Source organism: Podarcis liolepis, assembly GCF_965112155.1.
Source record: "Podarcis liolepis genome assembly, chromosome: 8".
Taxonomy (NCBI): Eukaryota; Metazoa; Chordata; class Lepidosauria; order Squamata; family Lacertidae; genus Podarcis; species Podarcis liolepis.
Window position 1 is genome coordinate 41,444,115 of NC_139560.1, and position 25,284 is coordinate 41,469,398.

A 25,284-nucleotide genomic window follows, 5' to 3' on the forward strand; every position below is an offset into this window, starting at 1 on the left:
TTATATTTATAATAACAAGAGTTTTATTTGGGAAGGCAGAGGTGGAAACTGTACGGAAGCCCATTGAAATGAAGACTTTTCTTCATGGTTTGACAATAGACACCTACTAGATATCAAGTTAGCATTGCTGGCCCTTCATAGCCATCTAAACTGAAGGCTGGTAATCGTACTGACGCCTGTGTAGGATGTGGGTGGTGCTATCGTGTAAACCACTGAGCCTTGGGCTTGCCAATCGGAAGGTCGGTGATTTGAATCCTCATGATGGGGTGAGCTCCTGTTGTTTGGTCCCAGCTCCTGCCAACCTAGCACTTTGAAAGCATTTCAAAGCACAAGTAGATAAATAGGTACCGCTCCGGTGGGAAGTTAAAAGGCGTTTCCGTGCGCTGCTCTGGTTTTGCCAGAAGCAGCTTAGTCATGCTGGTCACATGACTGGGAAAAACTGTCTGCAGACAAATGTTGGCTCCCTCAGCCAGTAAAGCGAGATGAGCACCGCAACCCCAGAGTCATCCGCAACTGGACTTAAATGTCAGGGGTCCTTTACCTTTGTAATTGTACTGAGTTCTGTAGTGGCACCATGCCTTATTATAATACTTAACATTTATATATCACCTCTGAGTATTCAAAGAATGTCACATCGTGATCTTGTTACAACAATCCTGCAAAGTGGATCAGTATTGTTATCCCCATGTTACAGATGTAGTTACTGGGGGAGAGTGACTTGCCAAAAGGCACTCTGTGATTTCATGGCAGAAATGAGATTTCAACCAGGGGCTTTCTGATCTGCAACTCAGTCTCTTAGCCACTATGCTATTCCAAGCTCTGCCACAAATCAGCTGGGTTTCACACCTGAAGCCTCCCTTTTTGTTCTCTAGAGATAATTACTTTTCTCCTAATCTCATCTTGGTCCCATCCGCACTCCCAGGCGAACAAGGAATAATACTTCTAGGTTAGGCCTAGGCAACAGCCAGACTCTTGTCATTGCTGTGGTTTTCCAGTCTTGGCCCAGCTGTTGCTGCCTATCTACCTGCTTCCCTCCCAGCCTACAAGCTAGCATACCTGCTTGACTGACCATCTTGCCTGCTGCTTGCCTACATTCCCATTACAGGCCAACTGGACAAGTTTCCAAATAAATTGGTCTGAAATTTATTCCACTTCAAGATTGACCACTTTAAGTGGTTTAATAATGGACAGAGCAGTGGGGCCAATGTTCTAATATAATACACACTTCAGCTCTCATGTGCTCTTCCTGCAGCCCAATGCTGGTATAGAGATACTGAGTCAAATTATTGTGTTAAATATGAAATGACCCATGCTTCCTGCTCTAAACTGCCTCTTCCAAACTGGCTTAAATAAAAAGGTATTGGGGCGCTTCACATATACTGTATACCTTGGACATGGGTGGCGCTGTGGTCTAAACCACTGAGCATCTTGGGCTTGCCAATCAGGTGGTTGGCAGTTCAAATCCTCATTATGGGGTGAGCTCCCGTTGCTCTGTGCCAGCTCCTGCCAAACTAGCAGTTCAAAAGCAAGTAGATAAACAGGTACCGCGGTGGGGGGCAGGGAGAGAGAGAGAGAAATGGTGTTTCTGTGCGCTCTGTTTTCCATCATGGTGGTCTGTTGTGCCAGAAACAGTCTAGTCATGCTGGCCACATGACTTGGACAAACGCCGGCTCCCTCAGCCTGGAAGAGAGATAAGCACTGCAACCCCATAGTCACCTTTGGCTGGACTTAACCGTCCAGGGGTCCTTTACCTTTTATCTTTTTATACCTTGGAACCTTGGTACTTTGCTGATGGCTGACAAACAGGCATTCCAGCTGCAGAACATATGGGGGAAAAGAATATAGCAGCAGCCTTTACAGCTTTATGGAGAAATGGCATCCCATTTTTGTACAACTTTCTGCAATCATTCATTCTGTAGTTAATTGAAAATCAGGTGTCTGATCACATGGCATGAGTAATGGGATTCAAGGTTTTTGATCAGCCTCAAAAATTTAACGATGGTAAGACACAGAACATATATTTAAACGAATGACATTTTTCAAATTGATGCCTCACTGTTGCATCAAGAGTTAATGGGATGCAAAGCTTCCTTATACTTTTTACTACCCCAGATGTGCATAACAAAACCCAAGAAGAATAGCATCCATTTCATGGCAGTGCATAGTCATAATTCAAAACCTAGCTTGGATCTTATTTTTTAAAAGGTCAATCTCTCAGTTCAGAGCGCAGCCCTTCTTTACTTTAAATGAAAGCTCTCTAGATTATTAATATGCAGACGTACATGCCTAACATGACATGCATATGTGGCCTGTTGGCTGTCTCCATTTATGTCCTTCTGTTTGGATGGCAATCTGCCCAGGAACAAGTTGGTTGAGCCTTTTTACTGAAGCGTAACTGCCAAAACATGATGGACTTTGACAGGCAGCCAACATCCATCTCACCATCTTGTTCTGCATCACATGATCATACACTGACACACACAAGGAATATTTCAAAGGAAAAGAAAGATGGAGAAATGCACATCAGTCTATGAGAAGACATACTTCATTTCAGGGTCCACAATGGAAAATATTTACCTGACAAAGCAAACAGCAGAAACAAGCAAAACAAAACCTTATGACTAACTGAGGATGCTAACTGGGGACAGTAGTGTCATATTTGGGTGAAAAGGGTGCTCAGCAGTTGCAATATGTGGGGAATGTGCCTACCTCCCATATTTAGCCCGTGGGGTGAGGAGATCTGGACTGCTGGGCCAAAAATATTCCCCGCCCCTGGTATAAGGTGAGACAGAGTGATCTTTTCCACAGGATAGATCTCAAATGATGCCTGTCAGTTCTTGCTTGTTACAGCTTGATAAGACTAAAAGTTTTTCACTTTGGCATTCCACCAGTTAACATAATTCTCTTGAGCATCAGAATGGGGAAGAAGAAAAACCGCATAACACCAAGGGAAGATATATTTGCTGTTGGTGAGTTACTGGTTTTTTAGATAATTCTGTTGCTCCAACAAAGATAATTTATTCATTTGCCCCCAATTGCAACTTAATATTTTTCATTGCAGTGAACAATTCAAATTTTAAAATTCCTAAATTTCTTCATGTTAGGATATAGTCTATACGCTAATGAGAGACAGGTATGCAGAGCTTGATTTGAACCATGGTTCAGAACCAGAACATATGAAGTTGAAATAAAGATGAGTGCCTCTAAGCACATGCAGAGTGTATTTTCCCCACAAGTCCTTCACGTTGGAAGATGTGATAATCTGGCAGTCTTCAGCCATGGCAACTTTTAACCTGACAGTTAAGACAAGTGCAGCTGCCTCTTCATGACTTTGAGGTATTGCTGTGTGGGCCCAAAGTGGTGTTACATGTACCGGGTATCTCCTTGGTGTTGATTTAGCATCAGTGTTAAGAAAAGATGCACCCTTTGTGATTCCTCTTATTGTTGCTTGGCATCTCTTATCATACCTTCCCTGGTTAGCAGACTCACATAAAGAACTCAATGTCCAGAGAGAAAAGTAACTGATAATTTACTGTGCAAACTACATGAGGAGAAATAAACAAAAATGTTTTTTCTTTCTTAGTTCAGGCTTCGTAGCGAGATCAGGTAGAATTACAGCCACACATAAAGTGAAAACTCCTTCAGACCAACACTGTCAATCTGAGCTCGATTTACCTCAACAAGGCTCATGCTGATCTGACAGATTGCTAGGCAATCCCGCCCCTTGGTTAGCTGACTGTCAATAGAATGATCCCTGCTGTTGCTCTTCCAGCACCCCTGACCTCTGGGTTTAGCACTGCATATGAAAACACCTAATTCATCCACAGCTCTGTGGGAATGCTGCTTACACTCAGATGAATGTGGACTTATATGCCCTAAAGTTGTACAGTAAGGATCAGATTTGCCTGTAGACACTTTAAATCCCTGAGTAATGTTTTCTTACTAAAACGTTAAATGCTAAAATGTTTTCTTCCATAGGTTAATTCTCAACATGTCAGCAGCACCCCCATTATGCAACTCCTCAGTTAAAAATCATTTCCTAGAAACTGCTGCCACATCACATTTTAATTGCTGTTACTATTTTATATAAAACTAAGCCAAAATTTGTTGGCATCAAGAGATTCAATGTATTTGTTCACTTCAGATTTGTTTTTAAACTTTGTAAGAGAAGAACTCTAAGCCCAAGGCAATACCAAGCAAAAAATAAAAATAAAAATCCCCGAATCTTGCTATGGATTTCCCTCCAGCTCCCAACTTCTTCATCATCCTGCATGCTCTGAGATTATCTTTCAGTTCCACACTGGTACTTAGATAGCCTTGGGCGATACTCTAGGAGTGGGCTTCAGTGGACGGACAGTAAAATTATACACTCACCTACTAATAAGGAGTGGCAGCTATGTAAAAATAATAAACATTTTTTCAAAAGTCTACTGGATGATTCTGGGGTGGAGGCAAAGGTCTTCTGTCAGCTCTTGGGTTATGTTTAAATAGTTAACTGAAGAAAGGAAGACAAACAAGTGGATTATTCCTTGCTTAGATTCCTCCAGAAGTCAACCATTGCTCAAACTGTGACATGGGACTTATTCATCAGAGAGGCAGAAAGGAAGTTCAATATCAGACTTGGTGCTAGCTAGAGGGCTTGAGGGAGAGACCGGCTAGCAGAAAAATGTAGTTCAATCTCCACAACTATGGCTGCCATTTGGATGTTGATGTTCACAGATGGCAGTGTGGTAATATCCCTTACTTCTGAATGACTATTGAGGAATGACCTAAGGGCCAGCCCCATCATTGGGTAAAGTGAGTCAAATGCTTCAGGTAGAAGATACTGGGGTGCAGCACTCCCCTTTATTGGAAGACTGAGCCACACAGCCTGTTCTGCACCTCCTACTGCAACCTGTTGTCCTCAGGCTCCATGAGGGTCACTATTTCACGACCAGTGTTGAAGTAACATTCAACTGCCAGTCTAATGAACTTCTGTATGTGGAATGGGAGCATCACCTTGTCCTTTGCTTCAGGCTGCAAAATGTATTGGGGCTAGCCCCACCAACTGGAATTGAACCAGCCCTACTAGTTTACCCACATGGCCATATAACCAGGAACCTGACATGCAAAAATTAAGGAAGTGAAACTTTCCCCAGCATGCAAATAAGTAACGAGAAAATATTCACTTATTAAATGTCTATGTTCAACAGCTGTTAAGATACAAGGAGGGTCAATAAAAAGAGTCAAGCCAGCATTTACTTTCCCTTATGTGGTTATGGAGAACAGTTACTACAGTGGGGGTGTAACTTCATTAGCGAGTGGCTGTGCATAGGTTAATCTCACATGAGCTATAGTGTGAGATTGCCTTTGATAATTTTGGGATTTCTTTCCCATGTATTGTACTGTTAGGAGCTATATATGAGGCCCTACATTCATTAGTTCATAAGTAGAACCAATGCAAGACTATAGAATATTACAGCTGCTTAGTGGTTGAGGTTATAATACTAACAATGTGTGGCAAGGCAAGAGAGAGAAGCAATAAAACAGCAGACAAAGTGCTAGGAGTCATGGTGAAAGAGGTAAGACATGGGTGCCATATCACATGGCCCAGGACAGGCACATGGAAACAGAGGGTTGGAAGAAATCAGTCACACAGTCCAACTGAATACTCTGAAGAAGGATTTTCCACTAAGGCTGCTACCATGTGTCCTGCTTCCGCTGCTATGCCAGGGATGAGGAACCGGTGGTCCTTCACATGTAGTTGGACTCCAACTCCCATCACTCTCACCCAGTGTGGCCAATGGTTAGAGATCATGGGAGCTGTAGTCCATCAATATCTGGAGGGCCACAGGTGCTCCATCCTTTCACTGGACCTTTAACTACCCGACACACACAAATGTAGTTGGGAAACATTTTCCCTTCAATTATCTCCATGCCAGGAAAATGTTCATGGGCATCATTCCTTTGCCTTGGGTTGCTCATCAAGACAAAGGAACAGGGGCAATAAAAGCTGTGGCAGCCCTGTTATCCACATATCATCAGCCTTTGCTTGCAGTAGTGAAAAGTAACTACTCCATACAACAAGTTAGAGAGAACATGAAGCACAAGGTGAAGGCAGTGGTACCTCAGGTTAAGAACTTAATTCGTTTTGGAGGTCCGTTCTTAACCTGAAACTGTTCTTAACCTGAGGTACCACTTTAGCTAATGGGGCCTCCCGTTGCTGCCGCCACCACTGCGCAATTTCTGTTCTCATCCTGAAGCAAAGTTCTTAACCCGAGGTACTATTTCTGGGTTAGCATAGTCTGTAACCTGAAGCGTCTGTAACCCGAGGTACCACTGTACATGCCTGGATAGTTCAGTTGGTTAGAGCATGGTGCTGATAATGCCAAGGTTACAGGTTCGATGGGACAATTGCATATTCCTGAACTGCAAGAGGTTGGAATAGCTGATCCTAAAAGTCCCTTCCAACTCTATGATTCTATGTTATACAGCAATTATGGTCTAATCTGCCTCTGTGTGGGAAATACTGCTTCAACCTATTGAGTCTCGGTTCTTTAGCCAACACACGGTTTTGATGTATCACAGAAAGGATTGGAAGATATGTAAAGGGTTGGGATTAGGATTGGCAGGAGTAATGCTCTGAACAGGGGCTCCTCAACCATGGTGGTCCTTTCCTCCCTTGCTTACCTGTGTAGGGTACCTTGTGCTTGCAGCACCAATTGCTGGAGTTAAGTAGCTGAGGTTCCTGATGGGTGTTTACAGTATATTTGGAGCTGAGATATATTGGAGCTGAGATATATGGTAAGATTAGCAATATACCCTTCCTCCGCTAGTCTTCTCAATGGCTATCTGTTATTTGTGCAGATTACCCCATTTCATTAGTTTCCATCACCAAAATTCTCACTGATCGATGGTCTGGATTCTCTGGGATTATTGTGAAAGGAGTAATTGATCCACTTAGATACAAAGGTCCTGAAGCAATCCTCAAATGCACACCAGTACAGTGGCACCTCTGGTTGCGAACGGGATCCCTTCCGGAGGCCTGTTCGCAACATGAAAAGCCCGCAACCTGAAGCACCGTATCTGTGCGGCGTGATTTGGCGCTTGTGTGCATGCGCGGAGTGTGATTTAGTGCTTCTGTGCATGCGCGAGCAGCGAAACCCAGAAGTAACCCTTTCCGGTACTTCTGGGTCGCCGCGGGACGCAACCTGAAAAAACCTAACATGAAGCAAACATAACATGAGGTATGACTATATTATGCTGAGAAGACTCCAATCATGGAACTGGTGACTCAGGGCCATGATTCTCTGCTAACGGATAAGCCATGGCCCTCATGCTGCCCCCTGCACAGTTAGTCCTGAGCCTGCTATAATGAGTGGTTAAGTCTCATGTCACAAGTAATTGCTATGCAAAATCCCACAAATGCATATACTTTGCAGTTATGCTGAGTGGGTGGGAACCTACATAATTAATAAAAAGCGCAGGCATTCCAAACATAGTTATTAGGATTTACCATGCTATGCTTGGCAGTGGAGTTAAAGCAGCTGATTGTTAATAAAGAGTGTGCAAGCTATGCTTACACCACAAAATTACGAGCGCAGAGTTTAATCAGCTGAAACAAGAAGCTGTTCCAGAAAAGTCAGCTCTAAAGTTGTAAGTTTGCTCATTCACAAGAAGAAACAAAGCAGAAGATAAATGGCACAGCTTTCAAATATGACACATTTTAAAGGCAGGCTTATTTGTCTTTGTGAAGACCTCTACCTTTATGAGAAGCTGCCTCTAATTTCCTTTCTCGCTCCACAGAAGAGCAAACACCACAAACTTACACCAAACTTTAAATATGGATTTGCGCACCTAAGATGTAGTGAATGTACTCCTATAAATAGAAAGAGGGAAGACAATATATTGTGTCTTTGCAAACATAGGTATCACACACAAATAAATATGCAGGACTGAATACAGCTTCCCGTTGACTGAGTGACAAGCCCAAAGTTGTCTCTTGGGAATGTGTCACTTCAGATTAAGCCAGGGTCCCGGAAAGAAGGGCACTGATCCAGCAACATGTGAAATGTTACTGAAATCAGTAATAATAAAAACTGTGTTCATTATTTTGAATGCTGGAACCATTTAATAGAATAGTCTCAGAACTGTCATTAACTGCTTTGCTTCTACTTTTTCGTTTCAGTCTGCTTTTTGTGTTATTAACTTTGGGTTGTAGCTGTAGTTGTTATGTGATTTTGTTGATTTTAGTATTGTGAATACACTTGAAGAAAGCCAGGATAAAAATTAATACTACTAACAACAGACACCTTATGAAGGTCAGTAAGGCTACAATCTTATACATACAGTGGTACCTCAGGTTACAGACACTTCAGGTTACAGATGCTTCAGGTTACAGACTCCACTAACCCAGAAATAGTACCTCGGGTTAAGAACTTTGCTTCAGGATGAGAACAGAAATCGCCTGGTGGTAGCGCGGCGGCAGCGGGAGGCCCCATTAGCTAAAGTGATACCTCAGGTTAAGAACAGTTTCAGGTTAAGAATGGGCCTCCAGAATGAATTAAGTTCTTAACTTGAGGTACCACTGTACTTACCTAGAAGCAGGCCTTTTTCCAGACGGAACTCGCCAGAACTCAGTTCTGGCACATCTCAGGTGGGCACCATTGCCATTTTAAGAGAACAAGGGAGGCATTCATGGTGAGTTTCAGCACTTCTTTTTCTAGAAAAATAACACTGCTTAGAAGTAAGGTGCATAGAACTCTGTGGAACTTACTTCTGAGTAGAAATGCCTAGAATCATGCTGTTGATTATATATTTTGCTGAAGCCCTGTTAAATGTGCTTGAAGTACACTAGCATAAGTGATGAATAAATCATCCTAATTTTAATTACTGAAGTAGGGGAAAAAACATATTTCTTATGAATTATTTAAGTCTTCTATTAAGCCTCTGTTTCAATACAGAATTCAGTACAATTGTAAATGTCCACAATATTGGAAATGTGCTTTGACTGTTGCTTTGCTTTTAACTGATTTATTCAATGGTTTTATTATGGATTTATTTTGTAGTTTCCACACCCATATCTACAAAATACCTACTCACGAAAGTAATATCTGATGGACAAACAGGACAAAATAAGCTTGCCACCATTTTGGTTCTCTGCCTTTAATAGATGCCTATCACAACACAACTCAACAGGTGCAACTTCTCCCATCATTGGACATCTCAAGCTCTGGGCACTTTGAGACAGGTGCATTAAATAAACAGACCTAATAAACCACAAGCCATACAGGGATGCTGGTGACCCTCCTACTGATCTCTGCTATGATCACAAATGGGCTATGAGAATCTGGCCAGCACACTGAGAAGTTGGCAAAAAAACAAACAAACTGGCTTCTGTAATGGTACCAAATCTGTACGCTAAAATAACAGTCTTCTGCAAGCTTTTCTGTATCTCTAACATATCACTAGTACTTCCATTTAACTATAAAGACTTCCTCAAAAAAATCCTGCGAACTGTAATTTAATGAAGGTGCCAAAAATCTCTGTCAAATCCCCGCCCAAATCTTGTCCTAACAATAGATTTTCAAGATTTAGGGAGAAGGATGAATAATGACCTTTAAAACTAGAGTATAGATATATCCTTTGAGATACTTCCTGTTCAAGTTCCTGGGCTTTTACTATACTTGGTGAAAAACCCAACATTTGGAAGGATCTTTAGACAGTAAGTCACAACTCTAAGACCAGACACAGTTTACAAAATAAGTCAGATTTAACAAGGTGCTTATATATCATGTGTTCATTTGTAAACAGTTGCAAGAAATAGGTACTTTAAAAAGGTAAATAGTACACAAGTACAACAAAGGTAACAACAAAGGTAATAAAATGTTTAGTTCCTGTACCTGTAAAACAATCTTGGAGATTCAGGAATTAAAACTTGCCATGCCATGTTAACATAGGAGTAAGTAAAACTGTTCTTGCTGCAGTTACTTCTTCAATACAAACTATCCTGAATTGCACCTAGTCATCCTACTCACAAACAACACTTTAGTCAACATTACACTTGTTTGACGAGATGTAACACAATTGCTATTTTCCGTTCATTTTTTTCTTACATTCTTCTATACATAAAAAGCAATGGATTCTTTTACAACTTATTAATAAAAATGAACCACAAAACAGAATAAAGAAACTGTATTTAAACGTAATGAATTCATGAGGTTTTTAGAGCATTTACTATGAATATTGACTACATGTTGGAAATTTGCAGTGGGATTCCACGGTCAGAAGAGATATTGATAGGTGGAATTGTTGTTAGATTGTAAATAATTGTGCATATTGTTAAACTGTAATGTACATAAACACCAAATAAATTTGAAAAAGGCAAAACAATGTTATGTTGCTGAGTCAAAAGGTTGGCTTTCTGAGCTCTAATATGAATACTGTATACTTAAGTCAATATGGCACAATTTGTTGTGGGAATGTCATCAATACCTGTGGCAAAAAGAGTTTGAACCAATCAATAGACTTCTGAAGCAAAAACTTTGCAAAACAGTGATTCTTAGTTGAAGTCACCTTTGACAATTGAGTATAACTAATTTGTGCAGCATAAACTTTTGTAGGCATATAATGAAGTATGTTCTTTTCTTTGAAAGCTCTTGAAACAATAAATAAACTTACTGTGCATTCCTATACATGTTTTTCAGAAGTAAAATGATAATTAAGTCCCACTGTGTTTAACGGGGTTTACATGTGCTAAACGGGGTTTACATGTGCATGGGTTACATGTGCTAAGACTGCAATCCAAAACACACTTGCCTGGGATTCATTGGAATTTACATCTGAGTGGACATGTTTAGGATTACCTCAAACTCTATTTTCTTTTCTGCAACAAGCTAAAATATGTACTGTTCCAAAATGATTCACATATTTCTGTCCCTGTTACACTAAAAAGCAGCATGCTATGTTTCACAAGCACAATTGATATCTCTACTGGGTTTGTCTATTACCGTAAATAATGTGATATGTCCAGAATTTGGTTTAAATTTACAATACCTAATGTTAGATTGCTGAAAAAGGAAAGGGTTAAAAGCTCAGGCTGCAGTTCTAAACATACTTACTAGGTAACAAGCTTTACTAAGTACTGTGGGACTTACTCCTGAGTAAACATAGGCTTGTACTGCATATGCCTTTAGAGTTGTGTGTGTGTGTGTGTATGGATTGTAAAATTATTTTGAGGGCTCGCAAGTACAATAAAAATGCAACGATAAAGAAGGACCAATGTTTTTTAAAGCTCTGAGCCACGAAGTTGGATTTCCTATCAAGATCACATCAACCTTATTTTCACAAATCTTGCAAAACTTCATTGGCCACCGAAGGGGTTTGGAATTTATCTGGTGACATTTATTCCCACAAGGCTCTTTAAGTAGTGCATAAAATGCCATAAACACTAGTTAACTGGTTCTGTTCCAATACATATTTATGAAGTGCATCAGATCATAGTGCCTTTAACCATATTTTTGAAGCATATTAAACTAGTACTGGGGGAGAAAGTGTACTATTTCTGGGAAAGAAACCCACCATGCAGCAGCTAGAATATCCATTACAAGAGGCTGAAGTTTGTGAATGCGCAGGTAAGTGAGCAAAAGATATAAATAGAAATAAGGCATTGTCAAAGATAAACCGTTCTTTACACGGGTTATTTTATATAAGGGAAGCTGGGACTTCCCACCGCATCACCACTATTGAATAATTTGTGTTAAAATCAGGTCACAGAGCTAGTAAATACTGCCACAGGTATGATAGCCAAAAACAATACAATCACAATGTTACAATTCACAGGCTCATGACTGCACACACTGGGTTTATATAAGTCTGAGCTGGAGTGCAATATAATTGTATCAAACTCATAAAATGGAACACACCGTAGGTATAAAACCTTAGTCGGGAATACCGTCTGAACTGTTCCTATAGGCTCGCAAATAATAAGAAAAGAGCCAGCCTCCAAAAGACTGAAGTGTAGCAAAAGTCAAAGAGATGATGTCATCATAGGCCTGTACATATAAACTGCCTGAGTTCCTCACCGCACACACAGACCCCCCTCTCTGCACATCCAACGCGTATCTTGGCAAGCCTTGGAATGAAATGCATGATGCCAACAAGGTCCCCTGATGTTGTCAAAAAGCGTAGCCAGACCTTCTCATCCCAAGTTATCAACACTCCAATCTCTCCTTTTTCATTTACCCCTAAAGGGTTTGACCCCACTATTATTCTCTGGCAGAGGACAAACTCTCGCTTAGCTCTCTCATACAACATAGGAAAGAGGAATCAACAACCAGGCATCGAATGCAGCTAGTTCTCAGCTTCTCTCCATCTCTCTCTCTCTCTCTCTCTCTCTCTCTCTCTCTCTCACACACACACACACACACACACACACTCCAGGAGATAAAGCTCAGCATCTCCAAATTGGCAACAGGCTGACTCACCCTCCCTTGCCCACTCCCCAAGTTATTCCTCCTAAGCCATTTGAACTGACACTGCAGTGCATTGCCAAGCTTGCTGCTGATTTTTGATGAGAAATATTCATCTCCCCCCCTCCCCCAGTTACCCACTCTTTGCGGTGCAAAGAGCCATACATAATGGAGACTCCAGCATCCTTAGCAAAGCCTTTGACTGGTGAATGGAGTAAAGGGATAAAAAGCGGGGCGAGGGGGAGGGATAAGATAAGGGACCAGATGAGTGAAGGAATGAATGAATTGCTACCTCCAGAAAAGCTCTGTGGGTTGCTGGCTTCTCCTGCTCCTGCTGCTCTTGCTGTTGCTGCTGTCACAGAGGATCAGCTGATATTTACCTGTGAGGTAATGCACACTCTGTAAGGTCACCATGCACCCACTGAAACCCAGTGCAAAGCAGGAGGGGCGCACAGAGACGGAACTGCTTGCTGCTGCCGCTTACCGCTCTGGAGAGAGAAAGATGCACCGCGCACAGGCTGCTGCTGCTGTTGCTGCTGCTGCTGCAGCTCCTGGCACATGCTGCAGGTGTCATAGCTGAAACTGCCCTGCTTCAGAATGTACCCATTTCGCTTCTGCACATGCCCAGAGCCCCTCGTGCGGCCGGAATGAGCATGTGCCAAGCCTGTGCGCATGCCCAGCGAGGAAGTGAAGCCTCCGTGAAGCCGCTGCCCTCACCTAGCCCTTTGCCCTCAGTTTCGCGGGGGGTTCCATTCACTTTGCCCAAAAAGCATCCTAGCGATGCGGTGGGAGGAGGAGAAGGAACTGGGCGGCAGAAGGGAACGGGCGGGGGGGGGAGAGCGGCTGAGCAAAAGGATGACGTATTGCAAAAGCCGAGGAGGAGCAGAGCAGGGGGAGGAGGGAGGCTTCGCCGACGGGAGGGGAGGGGGAGTGCTGGGCCGCCTGAGAGTTTGAGGGGATGCGTAAGGGCGAGGGAGGAAGCCAATGGGACGTCGGGGAGCCCACCCCCACCTCGCCCTCTCGGGTAGATTCGTGAGAGGCGTGGGCGGCAAGGGACAAATCTGGGGTGTAGGAGATAAGAGCCTGGAGGGCTAGTTTGAATGGGCGGCACGGAAGGGAGGAGAGGTTGGATGAGGACAGCCCTGGGGCTGGGCTGCGCAGCGGAGCAGGAGGCAAAGCAGATCGGCGAAGAAAGGAGGCGGCTGATCGAAGGGCTGTTAGCCGGCGGGGGAGATCAGACGGCGGGGAGGAAGGGAGGAGGGGCTGCGAGGGAAGGAGCCGGCGCGTCATAATAGAGAATGTTCGGACCGGGTGACGTCAGATTTATTCTCTTAAATCCGGCCCGGGGAGGGGCGCATTGGCCGCGAACAGGACACTCATGGAGCCAGGGCTGCCCGTCGGAAGCCAGTCCAGCAACCCATCAATCAATGGACGCCGCTTTCTTTTATAAGGCGAACCTCGAACTCCCTGCCTGGCATTGGGGTGAATTGTCCTGTGCGCGATGATGTCACGTTGTTTCCGCTGGAAGAGTCCTCGGAGGGAGACGGGGGCTTTGTTCCCTGGGCTTCCGACTCTCCGCTGGGACCGGGGGGCGGGGGAGATGAATGGGTTCCCGACGTGCAGACACAGGAAAGCGCCCCGGTTGATTGGGTGCCCAACGCACCGCTTTGCCCGTTCATCTCCGACGGATCCATGGTCGCATTAGGCTCTTTTGTTTGCCGACTCGCCCTCTGTTTTGTTTTGTTCGGCCAAAACTCTGCCTCCATGTCGAGATGTTGATACAGTATTGGGGAGTGGGTGTGCTTCTTTCTCCCCCTCCTCGATCACCACTGGCCGCCATTCACAAAAGCCAGTTAACCCCTTTCTCTCCTCTGAGAAGACGTCATGGTTTGAAATGAACCATGTTGGTGAACGGGAAAAAAATGAATGAAAATTAAAGAAAAACACCTTGAATTGCCGTTTCTGTATTTCACTGCATCCACAGAGGTGTGATGGACTGGAAGACAATATACACTCTGGTAACCTTTAGGCATTTTTTCACACATGAGATGAAATGTGTTTGAGTCTCATTGCTGCTATCTGACCAGTTTCACAGCAGAGTTCAAGCCACACATGTGGGGACCCATTTTGTGATTTGTTTGCTGAGGGTTGGTAATGCAGAACAGAAAATGTTACTTTGTAGCCAATTTATGTTTTCTACTCACACATGAGGGAAATAAATGACTTGTCTTCGATGGGGCGGCTATTTCCATAAGGGACACTAAACCAGATGTTACATTTCTATTGTCATTCATTCAACCTGTCAGTGTGAATCTCTTCTGCTCTCTGCCCCACATTAACAGCACTCACAACTTCCTTCAGACTCACCTGCATGGCCCATGAAAAAGAAGCACAAATGTGCAGGTGTGTGCATTTGTGTAACTGCTTCCCCTAAACCACCCTGTACCAGTCTCTTCCACTGAAGATGGAAGCAGCTGTAGAAACAGTGAAGGAGCAGCAGTTAAGTCTTCAGTTGCCCAGAAATAATGTCTGACGTCATCTGCTGGTTAGGGGAAGGAACTTGTGTTTCCTGCTTGGCACCAAAGCATTAGGCACATACACTAATTCCCACGTGCTGCTGTATGTAAGCATGAGTATATGTAACTGTAGCAATTGCATAATCTCCCTGTTTATCCCTGCCTCTTGTTTCCCAGTTCTGTGTGTTGAATTTTACATTATAACTTACATTAATGGTGCAGTGTAATAAAGATGGCAACAATCACAATAATGGAAACACTTGTGCATATGTGCTTTTATTTAGTATTTTTCACATTTTATCTCCCACCTGTATGCCCTTTCTATTGTCCTCCTTAAGCTCAATTTTTTAAAAAAATGAGCAGGGAAGGCTATTTGGAGAACTAATAGCCCAATATACCCAGCCCCATAAGCTCAGTGAAGCTTTGATGTTTACTGTGCCAAAGTCCATATTTGTTGTATGCATGGTAGCCCAGCATGTATTCAATTACTCATCCAAAGGGTGTGCTTTTATCATTACAAGTAACACAGCTGTAAAAAGCTGCCTGTATTTCAGTGGACTGTTACCTTTAAATGTATTGCCAGAAATTATTAGAAACTTGTCCTGCCAGAGACTACTGAAAACATTCTTCTGAACATTTAGATGTGTGGCGAGGAGGAGCAGGTACCGTGTTACACACACACATTGCAACTTTGCAGAGCTTGGTAACATAAATGTCCATCTGAAACTATCCCGAAATGAAACTTGTTAAGCCCTACTCAGACAATTTAGAATTGTGGATGATCAATGTCATTGGGCTGCACCCACTTTTTCTGTTTCTGATATTCATGTGCTGATATAAAGGCCTGAATACATTCAACAAATATATATGATTTGGATTCACACTTAGTTGTTGCGAGTGGTCAGTGGGTGCGAATCCACTCCCTCCTCTGTTACATACGGTTCACAAATGTCTCAGAAAATGATGAAATCAAGTCATTGCTGGTGGAGGGAGAAAGGAGAGGTAATGCAACTCATGTCTATGAGGTTGCCATGGGTGATGTTGGTCAATGTGTTTCCTTGTTTGAATCCTGAAACTAGATTGGAATTCTTTCCGAGTCAAGTCCCTATCTCACAAGCTGCCCGCTTCATGACTCTGCTATGGCATTGAAAATAGGAACATAGGAAGCTGTCTTCTACCAAGTGAGACTACGGGTCTAGCTAGCTCAGTACTGTCTGCACTGGCTGGCAGTGCCTCTCCAGGGTTTCAGGCAAAGAGCCACTCCCAGCCCTACCTGGTAATGCCAGGGATTGAACCTGGGGCTTTCTGCATGAAAAGCTCTCCCACCAAGCTGTGGTCCTTTGCCTAAAAGACTGGGTAAAGGTAAAGGGACCCCTGACCATTAGGTCCAGTCGCGGACAACTCTGGGGTTGTGGTGCTCATCTTGCTTTACTGGCCGAGGGAGCCGGCGTACAGCTTCCAGGTCATGTGGCCCACATGACTAAGCTGCTTCTGGCAAACCAGAGCAGCACATGGAAATGCTGTTTACCTTCCCGCTAGAGTGGTACCTATGGTATTTATCTACTTGCAGTTTCACATGCTTTAGAACTGCTAGGTTGGCAGGAGCAGGCACCGAGCAACGGGAGCTCACCCCATTGCGGGGATTCGAATCACCAACCTTCTGATCAGCAAGCCCTAGGCTCTGTGGTTTAACCCACAGCGCCACCTGCCTCCCACCTAAAAGACTAAGTAACCACAATTAATTTGAGCCAGGTTCTGGTGAGCTCTGACTCACATTAGGAGGGAAAGTGGAGCCAACAGTGATCAGGTTAAGCAATGCCAGCTTAGACCAACAGATTCCTTTCATTTTATTGTCAGTGTTACTTATCTGATTGGGGCGGGGGGAGAGACTAGCTCATTTTCAGGCCCATAGCCAAAAGTGTTGTGGTGAGGGGAAGATCTCAGGGGTTGGGAAATCATTGCAAAACACACAACATAAATATGGGTAACCTAATATGTTCAAAACTACTTAATTGTACTTCTTCATATAGAGAAATGGGGTTTAATGCTCCCTGCATGTTTCCTCTTATGTCTCCATAGCATAGTAACCAACTAAGTCATAGTTGGGCTACATACATACCATATATTTAAAGCACTCCCCAAAGGATCCTGTGGACGGTAGCTTCCCAGCAGAGCTATAATTCCCAGCACATTGAACTGCTAGGTTGGCAGGAGCAGGGACCGAGCAATGGGAGCTCACACCGTCGCAGGGATTCGAACCGCCGACCTAACAGCACATTTAACATTCCCAGGATTCTTGGGATGGGGAAATGTACTTCAAATGTATGGTGTGTATACAGCTTTACTGACTGAGGCTTGTTAGTCATTGTTTAAGTCCACTGACATCAACAGTTCTATTTCTGACTGTGACTTAGCTGCATACCCTCCTTTAATTTTAAAAATGAAAGCTGAACCTCCTGGGAAGGGATGGTGGTCAGAAATATTCCTGATGAACACATCTCCCTTCAGGCCCCAATTGCATTTCTTAGGAATACTTCTATTGGCTTTTTAACCTTTAAATGAGTCGCCAGATATAATTGGAAATATGCTGATCTGACCTACAGCATGTATTTGTATGCTTGGTAAGGAGCACTGTGTATTTTAAAGGACAATCTCAGAGGTATGGTTGCCAATTTTTACCTGGCAGAAACTTTAAGTGATGCACGATAGGCACACATTTAACAAGTGTAGCTTTCGCAAGTATGGACAAGGTGAGAAACTGCAGTTGTTTTATTTCTGCCTGTAACAAACTAAGGAAGACAGACAGCAAACCCACCAGTCCCCACTATTTCCCATTTAATTTTGGAAATGTTTGCTCTCATAACTTGTTTGATGCTCCAGGCAAGCATTGATTGGTAAAGAATATTGGCAATTGAGAGGTGAGATGCTCAAGGACTGTAAACCTATACAGTTCCATTAATTTCAATCAAGCCACCTATGCCAGCAAAGGATTCCTTTTGAAAGGATTCTTGCTATAATCATATGGAGCACTATTATGATGATGAAGACGGGGGGGGGGGGGATGTAAAATTCCGTTCTCTCTTAGTTAATTGTTTCATGCATCAATCTATGCATCATAAAAGCCCCAAAGTGTACACTGCAGTATCTTTACTGCTGTGGTACTGCAGTAGAAGGAGGGAGGGAGGCTGGGTGGTACATTTGCCTTCAATAGCTTCATGACAAACAAATTCAACAGGCACTATTTGCTCAAGGCAGTCACTTGCCCCAAACTGTCTAGTGAGCTGCGTACAAATGGATTGGTGTGTATGCAACCTATGACTGAATGAAGTGGGATTTGAGCCCATGGCTCTGCCACTGTTCATAATGCTTTAGTGACAAACTTCAAAATATGATGGGCAGAGGGAGACAAGGCCTGGTTGCGTTTCTTTTAAAGAATTCATTTAAAGGAAAGCGTCACATTCAGTCTCCAGCAGTTTAATAGCCCCCCCCCCCGATACTCTCCTGATTTGTCACCGATTTCAGATCCATCTTGTCACTGAAATGAATGGGAAGCCTTTGATGACACGACACAATCTAACACACCAGTGCTTCATAAGTGCCAAAGATTATATGGAAGATAAATACCAAACATGCAACTCCAGATGTATGAGAGAGCGAACGTTTGAAAGTGTGTGTTAAAATGATCTTGACAAATCAGATGTTGCCTGACAGAAACATCCTTCTCTCTTTACAGGCTTCAAGTGCTTGAACTAGGAAGACAAAGGAGAAGCAGCGACAAAGATTAAGGAAGTCTTATCGCCTGAGTCACTTTTTCAGAAGAGGTGGTTAAAGAATGGCATAATAACCAGGAGTAATTTTGGCAAAATTCTTGCAAACTGGACACCACTAAATCCACATGACAGGATTGCTTTGTCACTATCTTTATCAGCTGCAAATGGTGTGTGTCAGTAACTGGTAATGAACAGCTAATCTCCTGACAGTTGAGTCATTGCTGCTTACTGGGAAGAGAAGGGACAAGGCATCAGGTTGGTGCAGTGCAAAAGTACCAGCAGAGGCATTCTACCATTCGCACCATGCTGACCCCTTCACCCTTTTCTTCCTGGTAAGCAGCAGTGACTGGGTTCTCAAGGGATCAGGTGAAAGCTACAATTAGCATCTACTACAGTTAGCAACTGATAAAGATGTAACATTATTTGGTAGCAGCAGTGAAACACTACATCCAAGGTGGGTAACCTGTCACATGGAAAACCATATGCAGCCCAGCCTCATTTTGTGTGGTCCATGGCTTAATGCCTCCTGAAGTTTCCACTTTCCTTTATCCCATCAGACAGAATCCTGTTCCATCCCATTAATTTCTGTTGCCATCTTCCTGGCTTCATGAAATCTCCCTCTCTCCCTCCATGTAGTTTCAGAACTATACGAAGAGGTAGTATTTTATTTTATAGAGTTGGGAGGCATTCAAAATAGTGCTGTGGGCAATGGCTCAAGCAGAATGTCAGGTGGAATAATCCCCCCATCCATGTGCCTTTCTGGGGGTTCTCCCAATCCCTCTGAACTGAGTTTTTTGGAGGCACACAGGAGAGCAGAACATTCTGTTATAGCAGAAGTCAGAGGGTGAGGTGGGAAGCAGTGATGTTAGTGTGATGCAAACACACAGCACTGGCTTGGCATGGTTGGTGTAATTGAGCCATGCCAATCTTATGACTGCCTTGCCCCGTACCCTTTGTTTACCCATGTGGAGGTCAGGTGAGACTGGCGACCCACCACACCATCCATTACTGCCTGGACTACTTTGAACTTGAACATGTGCATAGATTGTTTTCATCTTGGCACCTTCATTGCATATGTTTAGGGTCCAGGCAAAAACATTCCTTTTCTCCCAGGCCTTTGGATAATTAAACAACCTGACATTTTAAATTCAGGGGTGGTGGTGTCGTTTTTGTTTGTTACCATGTTCTATATTTTTGTGTTTACAGTGGTGCCCCGCAAGACGAATGCCTCGCAAGACAAAAAACTCGCTAGACGAAAGGGTTTTGCGGTTTTTGAGCTGCTTCGCAAGATGAATTTCCCTATGGGCTTGCTTTGCAAGACGAAAACATTTTGCGTTTTTTGCAAGTTTGTTTCCTTTTTCTTAACACCGTTAATACAGTTGCGACTTGCCTTTGAGGAGCAACTCATAGAACGCGGTGTGGTAGCCTTTTTTGAGGTTTTTGGTGATTTTTGAAGCTTTTCCAAAACTTTTCCGACACCGTGCTTCGCAAGACGAAAAATTCGCTAGACGAAAAAACTCGCGGAACGAATTCATTTCGTCTTGCGAGGCACCACTGTATATATTGTAAACCGCCCTCTGATCCTTGGAAGAAGTGACATAGAATTTTTCATCATCACCATCATCATCTTGAGCATGGCTATTTGTAGGGAAAAGGTGTATCATGTTTAAGAAACTGTACTATATGTGAACTGGCAGTGAGTTAATTCTGGCTCCTTGAGCAACTTAAAATCAGGTGTCTGTGGTAAGCACTTACCACCATAACAAAAGCCTGTCCTTTTTGGTATGTGTGGAGCTTTCCACTTATACACCCAGGTGTATATTTGAGTCCCATCTGTGCTTAAAGTAACACACCACAAGTGAATGACTTTCTGTGGCATTTTGCTTGAATGGAAATCTTGATTATGGTTTAAGGTGAAGCTTTGAATGGGCCAGTCCACTTCACTAAGAAGCCAGCTGTTGTTGATTTCTTCATCTCAGATCTCTACTACCCAAGGGAGGTTGCAAGTATCATGCTCAAGATATCAAACCAAAGAAAATCAATTGCACCCCATGACTAAAAATGGTAGCTGGAAATCATAACACCCCCTGGTTATATCAAAAATGTCCATCATTTCTATGTATCACTGCTCTGTACTGGAATCTAGTTGCTTACTGGGAAGCAATGAGTCAATTACAAAGGGCTGCAAGTCAGGCAAATGTAACAAAAAGACTGCTCAAGCATCAGGACAGCATAACCCAACAGCAACTTTGCACTGTGATTAGGTCACAGTGTGTGTTCCAAGAGAGAGTTACTTATTTTTCTTCTTAGGTATGTTTGCAAAATGTATGGGCACATAATACACCATTACTGAAACAGAAGATGTATTTCCTCTGTGGAACTGCTTCCAAATCATATTAGAGCAGTCTGAACAGCAGAAGCACATGTTCAGAAACCTTCACAATCAAGAGACAGCTGCAGTGTGTGTGTGAGGCATTATATGATGTATTTATCTTTATCTTGAGAGGATAGGGACAGAAATAGATAGATGTGCCCAGGAGGCTAAGCAGAGGGAACAAGCAGATGGGTTAAAGTTTTGTGGACAATTACATTGGAACAATGGGTGAAAATAGCAAGGAAAGGATAAGATACAGCTGCAGCTCATAACAAATTATGCTGGGAAGTGCAATTCCATGTTATTACCTGAATGAATGTCTTCAACTAGTTAATGTAGTGCTTCACTGCTGGTACAGCACAGCCTAATGAATAGTCACATGATAGAAGCCTACTGATTTATATACAGATATGAACATTCATATATGGCTGAATACCTCCTCCCCATCCCATGTTCTTTAATCAAAAGAAGATGTTTTTAATGGCTCAAATCATGGTTATGCTGAGTATTTTTTCCCTAATGCTTTGAGTGTCTTGAACCCCTGCAAATCTGTAGGTTGCATATTGGGCCACAGCTCTATGGTTTCTTTGAAGCCCCTAGCCATTGTACTTCTTAGCAATTTACTTGCTCCTTCTTTTAACAGGTTTGTTTCCATTTCCCTCAGGCTTCTTCAGAGCGATTTTGCCTCACCAGTACATCTTCCAAGCTTATACTGTTATTTCCCCTTGGACAACCTCGCCAGGTGGCAATCAGTAGGGGCTATTGCGGTGGGGTAGAGCTGTGGAATTGCCCTCCTACCCCCAATGTTGCTGCAGCTTACCTGGACAGGGCTCGGTCAAGGCAGGGAAGACTGGTGTGAACACACTGGCTCCAAAAATGTTTTGGTGTTTCCCAGCGCTGTCTAGGTAAACCAGTGGTGGGAGGGCAGCTCCACACCTCTGCCCAGGGCTGTCTTAAGCATATGCGGTGCCAGGGTGCAAGGATCCACCTGGAGCCCCCCCCCAGGTTGCCAAGTGCCAGGCATGCAGGAGGGCGGAGCCAGCCGGTGGCCTCAGTGTCTCGCTGGCTCGGTTGCCCCTAAACTCGCGGCGCAGAGCCACCCACAGCAGAAGAGACCACCACAGCACTCCAACCGATGGGCGGGCTCTTCCCTGTACTCAACTCTTGGGCCCTGGACTCTCGGCCTGGCGCCCCTGAGAGCCGGGCACCTGGGTGCCCTGCACCCCTAGCGCCTATAGCTAAGACGGCCCTGCCTCTGCCCTACCATGCCCACTGCTAATAAACTGATACTCAATAACTCCCAGAAACTGCAGTTAGTCCTCAAAAACGTAACTAATAGGCTGCCAACAGGACTGAATGTTGGGGTCGTATCTCACAGGAGTTTAAACAGCTGCACTGGCTCCTGCTCCATTTCTGGGTACAACCAGGACTCTGGAAACAACCATACAAATAGGACTGGAAGCACTGCAAAGCAGTGCCACGCGCCCCTGACTCAGACAGCCACTCCAGAAGGATAGCATGGTCAATGGCAGGTGTCAGCAAGCTTTTTCAGCCGTGGGCCAGTTCACCGTCCCTCAGACCATGTGGTGGGCAAGACTGTATTTTTTTTGGGGGGGGGAGAAATGAACAAATTCCTATGCCCCACAAATAACCCAGAGATGCATTTTAAATAAAAGCAGACATTCTACTCATGTAAAAACACCAGGCAGGCCCCACAAATAACCCAGAGATGCATTTTAAATAAAAGCACACATTCTACTCATGTAAAAACACGCTGATTCCCGGACTGTCCGCAGGCCGGATTGAGAAGGTGAATGGGCTGCATCCAGGCCCCGGGCCTTAGGTTGCCTACCCCTGGTCAATGGTATCAAAAACCACCAAGAGGTTAAGGAGAATTAACAAGGACACATTTCCCTTCTCTCTCAACAGAGGTCATCATATAAGATGACCAAAGCAATTTCTGTGCCCAGACCAAGCCTAAACCCCAACTGAACTGCATCTAGAAAATCAGTTTCCTCCCAGAGCGCCTGGAAACAGAAGTCCCACCACAGCTCCTTTCCAAACTGTGGAACTCCAACCCTTGACCACGGTTTCCAAGACCCAGATAGACAGCTCTATTCCAACAACCTTCTTTAGCAATGAGATGCCTGTGTGGGTTAGGCAGACATGAATACATATGACTTCTGAAGACACATACGCACAGAACTATTGTGTGACCAAATGGTAGGTAGGGGCATGCAGACTGATTAGGGAGGAGGAGGAGGCAATAAATCAAGAATTGTATAGCTGTTTGGAGATGACTGGAGAAGTTGTGAGTAGAGACTATGTGCAACCTCTGTGCACCAATGCTCGCTTATGCTTCATGGAAACATTGTCAGCAAGATCAGTATTAAATTCACACAAAATCAAAATGAGCACATGGTAAAGTGCTGCTGCTGACATATCCAGCAATCTGCTGGTTCAGTTTTCCATGATTCACCAACTCTGAAAGTTTGCAATCCTTACAGAAAACTGAGCACACTATTTCAAATTTTGCTGTTGCATTGGCAAGCAGCCTGAAGTTCGCAAAAGAAGAAGGTATATATCAATGTGGTGGATTTGGATAACTTATTCCAATTCTGATGGGAAAAAATTGGGGCTGTGCTTTTAGAATTTGGGTTTTTAGTTGAGAAATGCAGACCAGTTCATAGCTCATGATCATAACATCCCTCCAGTGTTCTTTTCATGAACCACAATGATTAAAATAAAATACAGTGGTACCTCAGGTTACATACGCTTCAGGTTACAGACTCTGCTAACCCAGAAATAGTGCTTCAGGTTAAGAACTTTGCTTCAGGATGAGAACAGAAATTGTTCTCCGGGGGCGCAGCAGCAGCAGGAGGCACCATTAGCTAAAATGGTTCTTCAGGTTAAGAACAGTTTCAGGTTAAGTACGGACCTCCAGAATGAATTAAGTACCACTTAATGGTACCACTGTAAAATGCCGAGATGGCTCAAGCAGTTTACCACTGTCCAGTGCTGAAGTCTTAGTCAGCAATTTGCTTTACCAGAATGCCACTTTGAAAAGAAATTTGGGGCACAAGACCCCCTGCTACCTCCTAAATTGGCCTGCCAGCAAAACCCATTGCTACTTTTGCCACTCCCTTCACAGCAACTTTCTTTGGGATGTCAAGATGTAGGGGCCCAGAAGAGGAAGGCAAATCAATTTGAGTATGCAAAGCAGATCCTATCTGCTGAAACTTCAAAAACCTATTTTCTTGGGTCTTTAGCATGTCTTGACGCTTCATGTGAGAGAAATGTTGCTCAAAATATGAAGAAGTAAATTCCATCTAGTAAGCCACTGCTAAAATGCCTCCTCTTCGCCTGGCTCAGTTTGTTAAATGAATCATTCATGCAACTACCCTAATGAGTAGCTTATCCTGAATCATTCACCAGACCAACTTCCCATAGATGAGGCTATAAAATTTGGTCAGGGCAGCATCAGTACCGCAATGTAACCAAATGGGGACAAAATCATTTGCGTCATTTGGTTGGTTGATTCAAATAATTTCAGCCTTATTTATCCTCCTTACATTTGCCACTTCAAGAATCCCAGGGCAATTGTATTAGATAAAAAACAAGCAATCTTTTACAGGGTTTGACAGAGTGAGATCTATTATGGAAAGGCAATTGCCCTTGGAAGCAATCAGTGATCTAAACATGAGATGCAGGCTCTCAAGAGTTGTACAAAAAAACCTTTTGGAATTGATTGACAGGAGGAGAACTACCTCACTAAGCTATAAAATAATGGGGTCCCTCTTTTGACCATGAACAAAAAACAAAAAAAACTACGGTAATAAAAGAGGCCTCTCAGCAGGAATTTGGTTACTGCTCAGTATGAGTTACAAACTAAGTAAGAAGAAAGGAAGGTAATAATAAGCTGTAATAAAGTTCTGGTCTAAGCCCATATTTGTCTGCTTGTTGGCTGACTTGTTAACGAAGATAAAAGTCCTTGAATACCACTGAAACACCAAGCTGGGCAGAAGAAAAGACTCCATCTGAGTTTTCTAAGTAATGTGAACATTTAATCTGGGCAATTTTCTTGCATCTATTAAAATCTTAATACCATTGGGGAGGGGCTGTATGTGCTTTGCATGCAGCAGTTCCTGGGTTTGGTCCCTGATATCTCTAAGCGC

The 25,284-nt window shown here is 43.4% G+C and overlaps 1 protein-coding gene and 1 long non-coding RNA gene across 17 annotated transcripts in view; one reads left to right on the top strand and one right to left on the bottom strand.

The window, feature by feature from the left end:
• LOC310713781 overlaps positions 1-10,105 on the top strand; it is a 91,209-nt gene extending 81,104 nt beyond the window's left edge. The window contains exon 3 of the long non-coding RNA XR_014529458.1: positions 9,048-10,105. This is a non-coding gene — a long non-coding RNA (uncharacterized lncRNA). The remainder of the gene's footprint in view (positions 1-9,047) is intronic.
• DTNA (dystrobrevin alpha) overlaps positions 1-13,704 on the bottom strand; it is a 194,544-nt gene extending 180,840 nt beyond the window's left edge. For 4 of the 16 annotated variants that reach the window (XM_083518317.1, XM_083518281.1, XM_083518292.1 and 1 more), the window contains exons 1-2: positions 12,934-13,704; positions 12,742-12,829 (exon numbers count right to left, since the gene is read on the bottom strand). In XM_083518317.1, coding sequence (XP_083374443.1) covers positions 12,742-12,829; positions 12,934-13,123 — 278 coding nt within the window. In that variant the 5' untranslated portion in view covers positions 13,124-13,704. Of the gene's footprint in view, positions 1-12,741 lie in introns of all 16 variants that reach the window. The other 12 variants (XM_083518283.1, XM_083518314.1, XM_083518315.1 and 9 more) reach the window with 8 other exon arrangements.
• Positions 13,705-25,284: the final 11,580 nt, after the last annotated feature.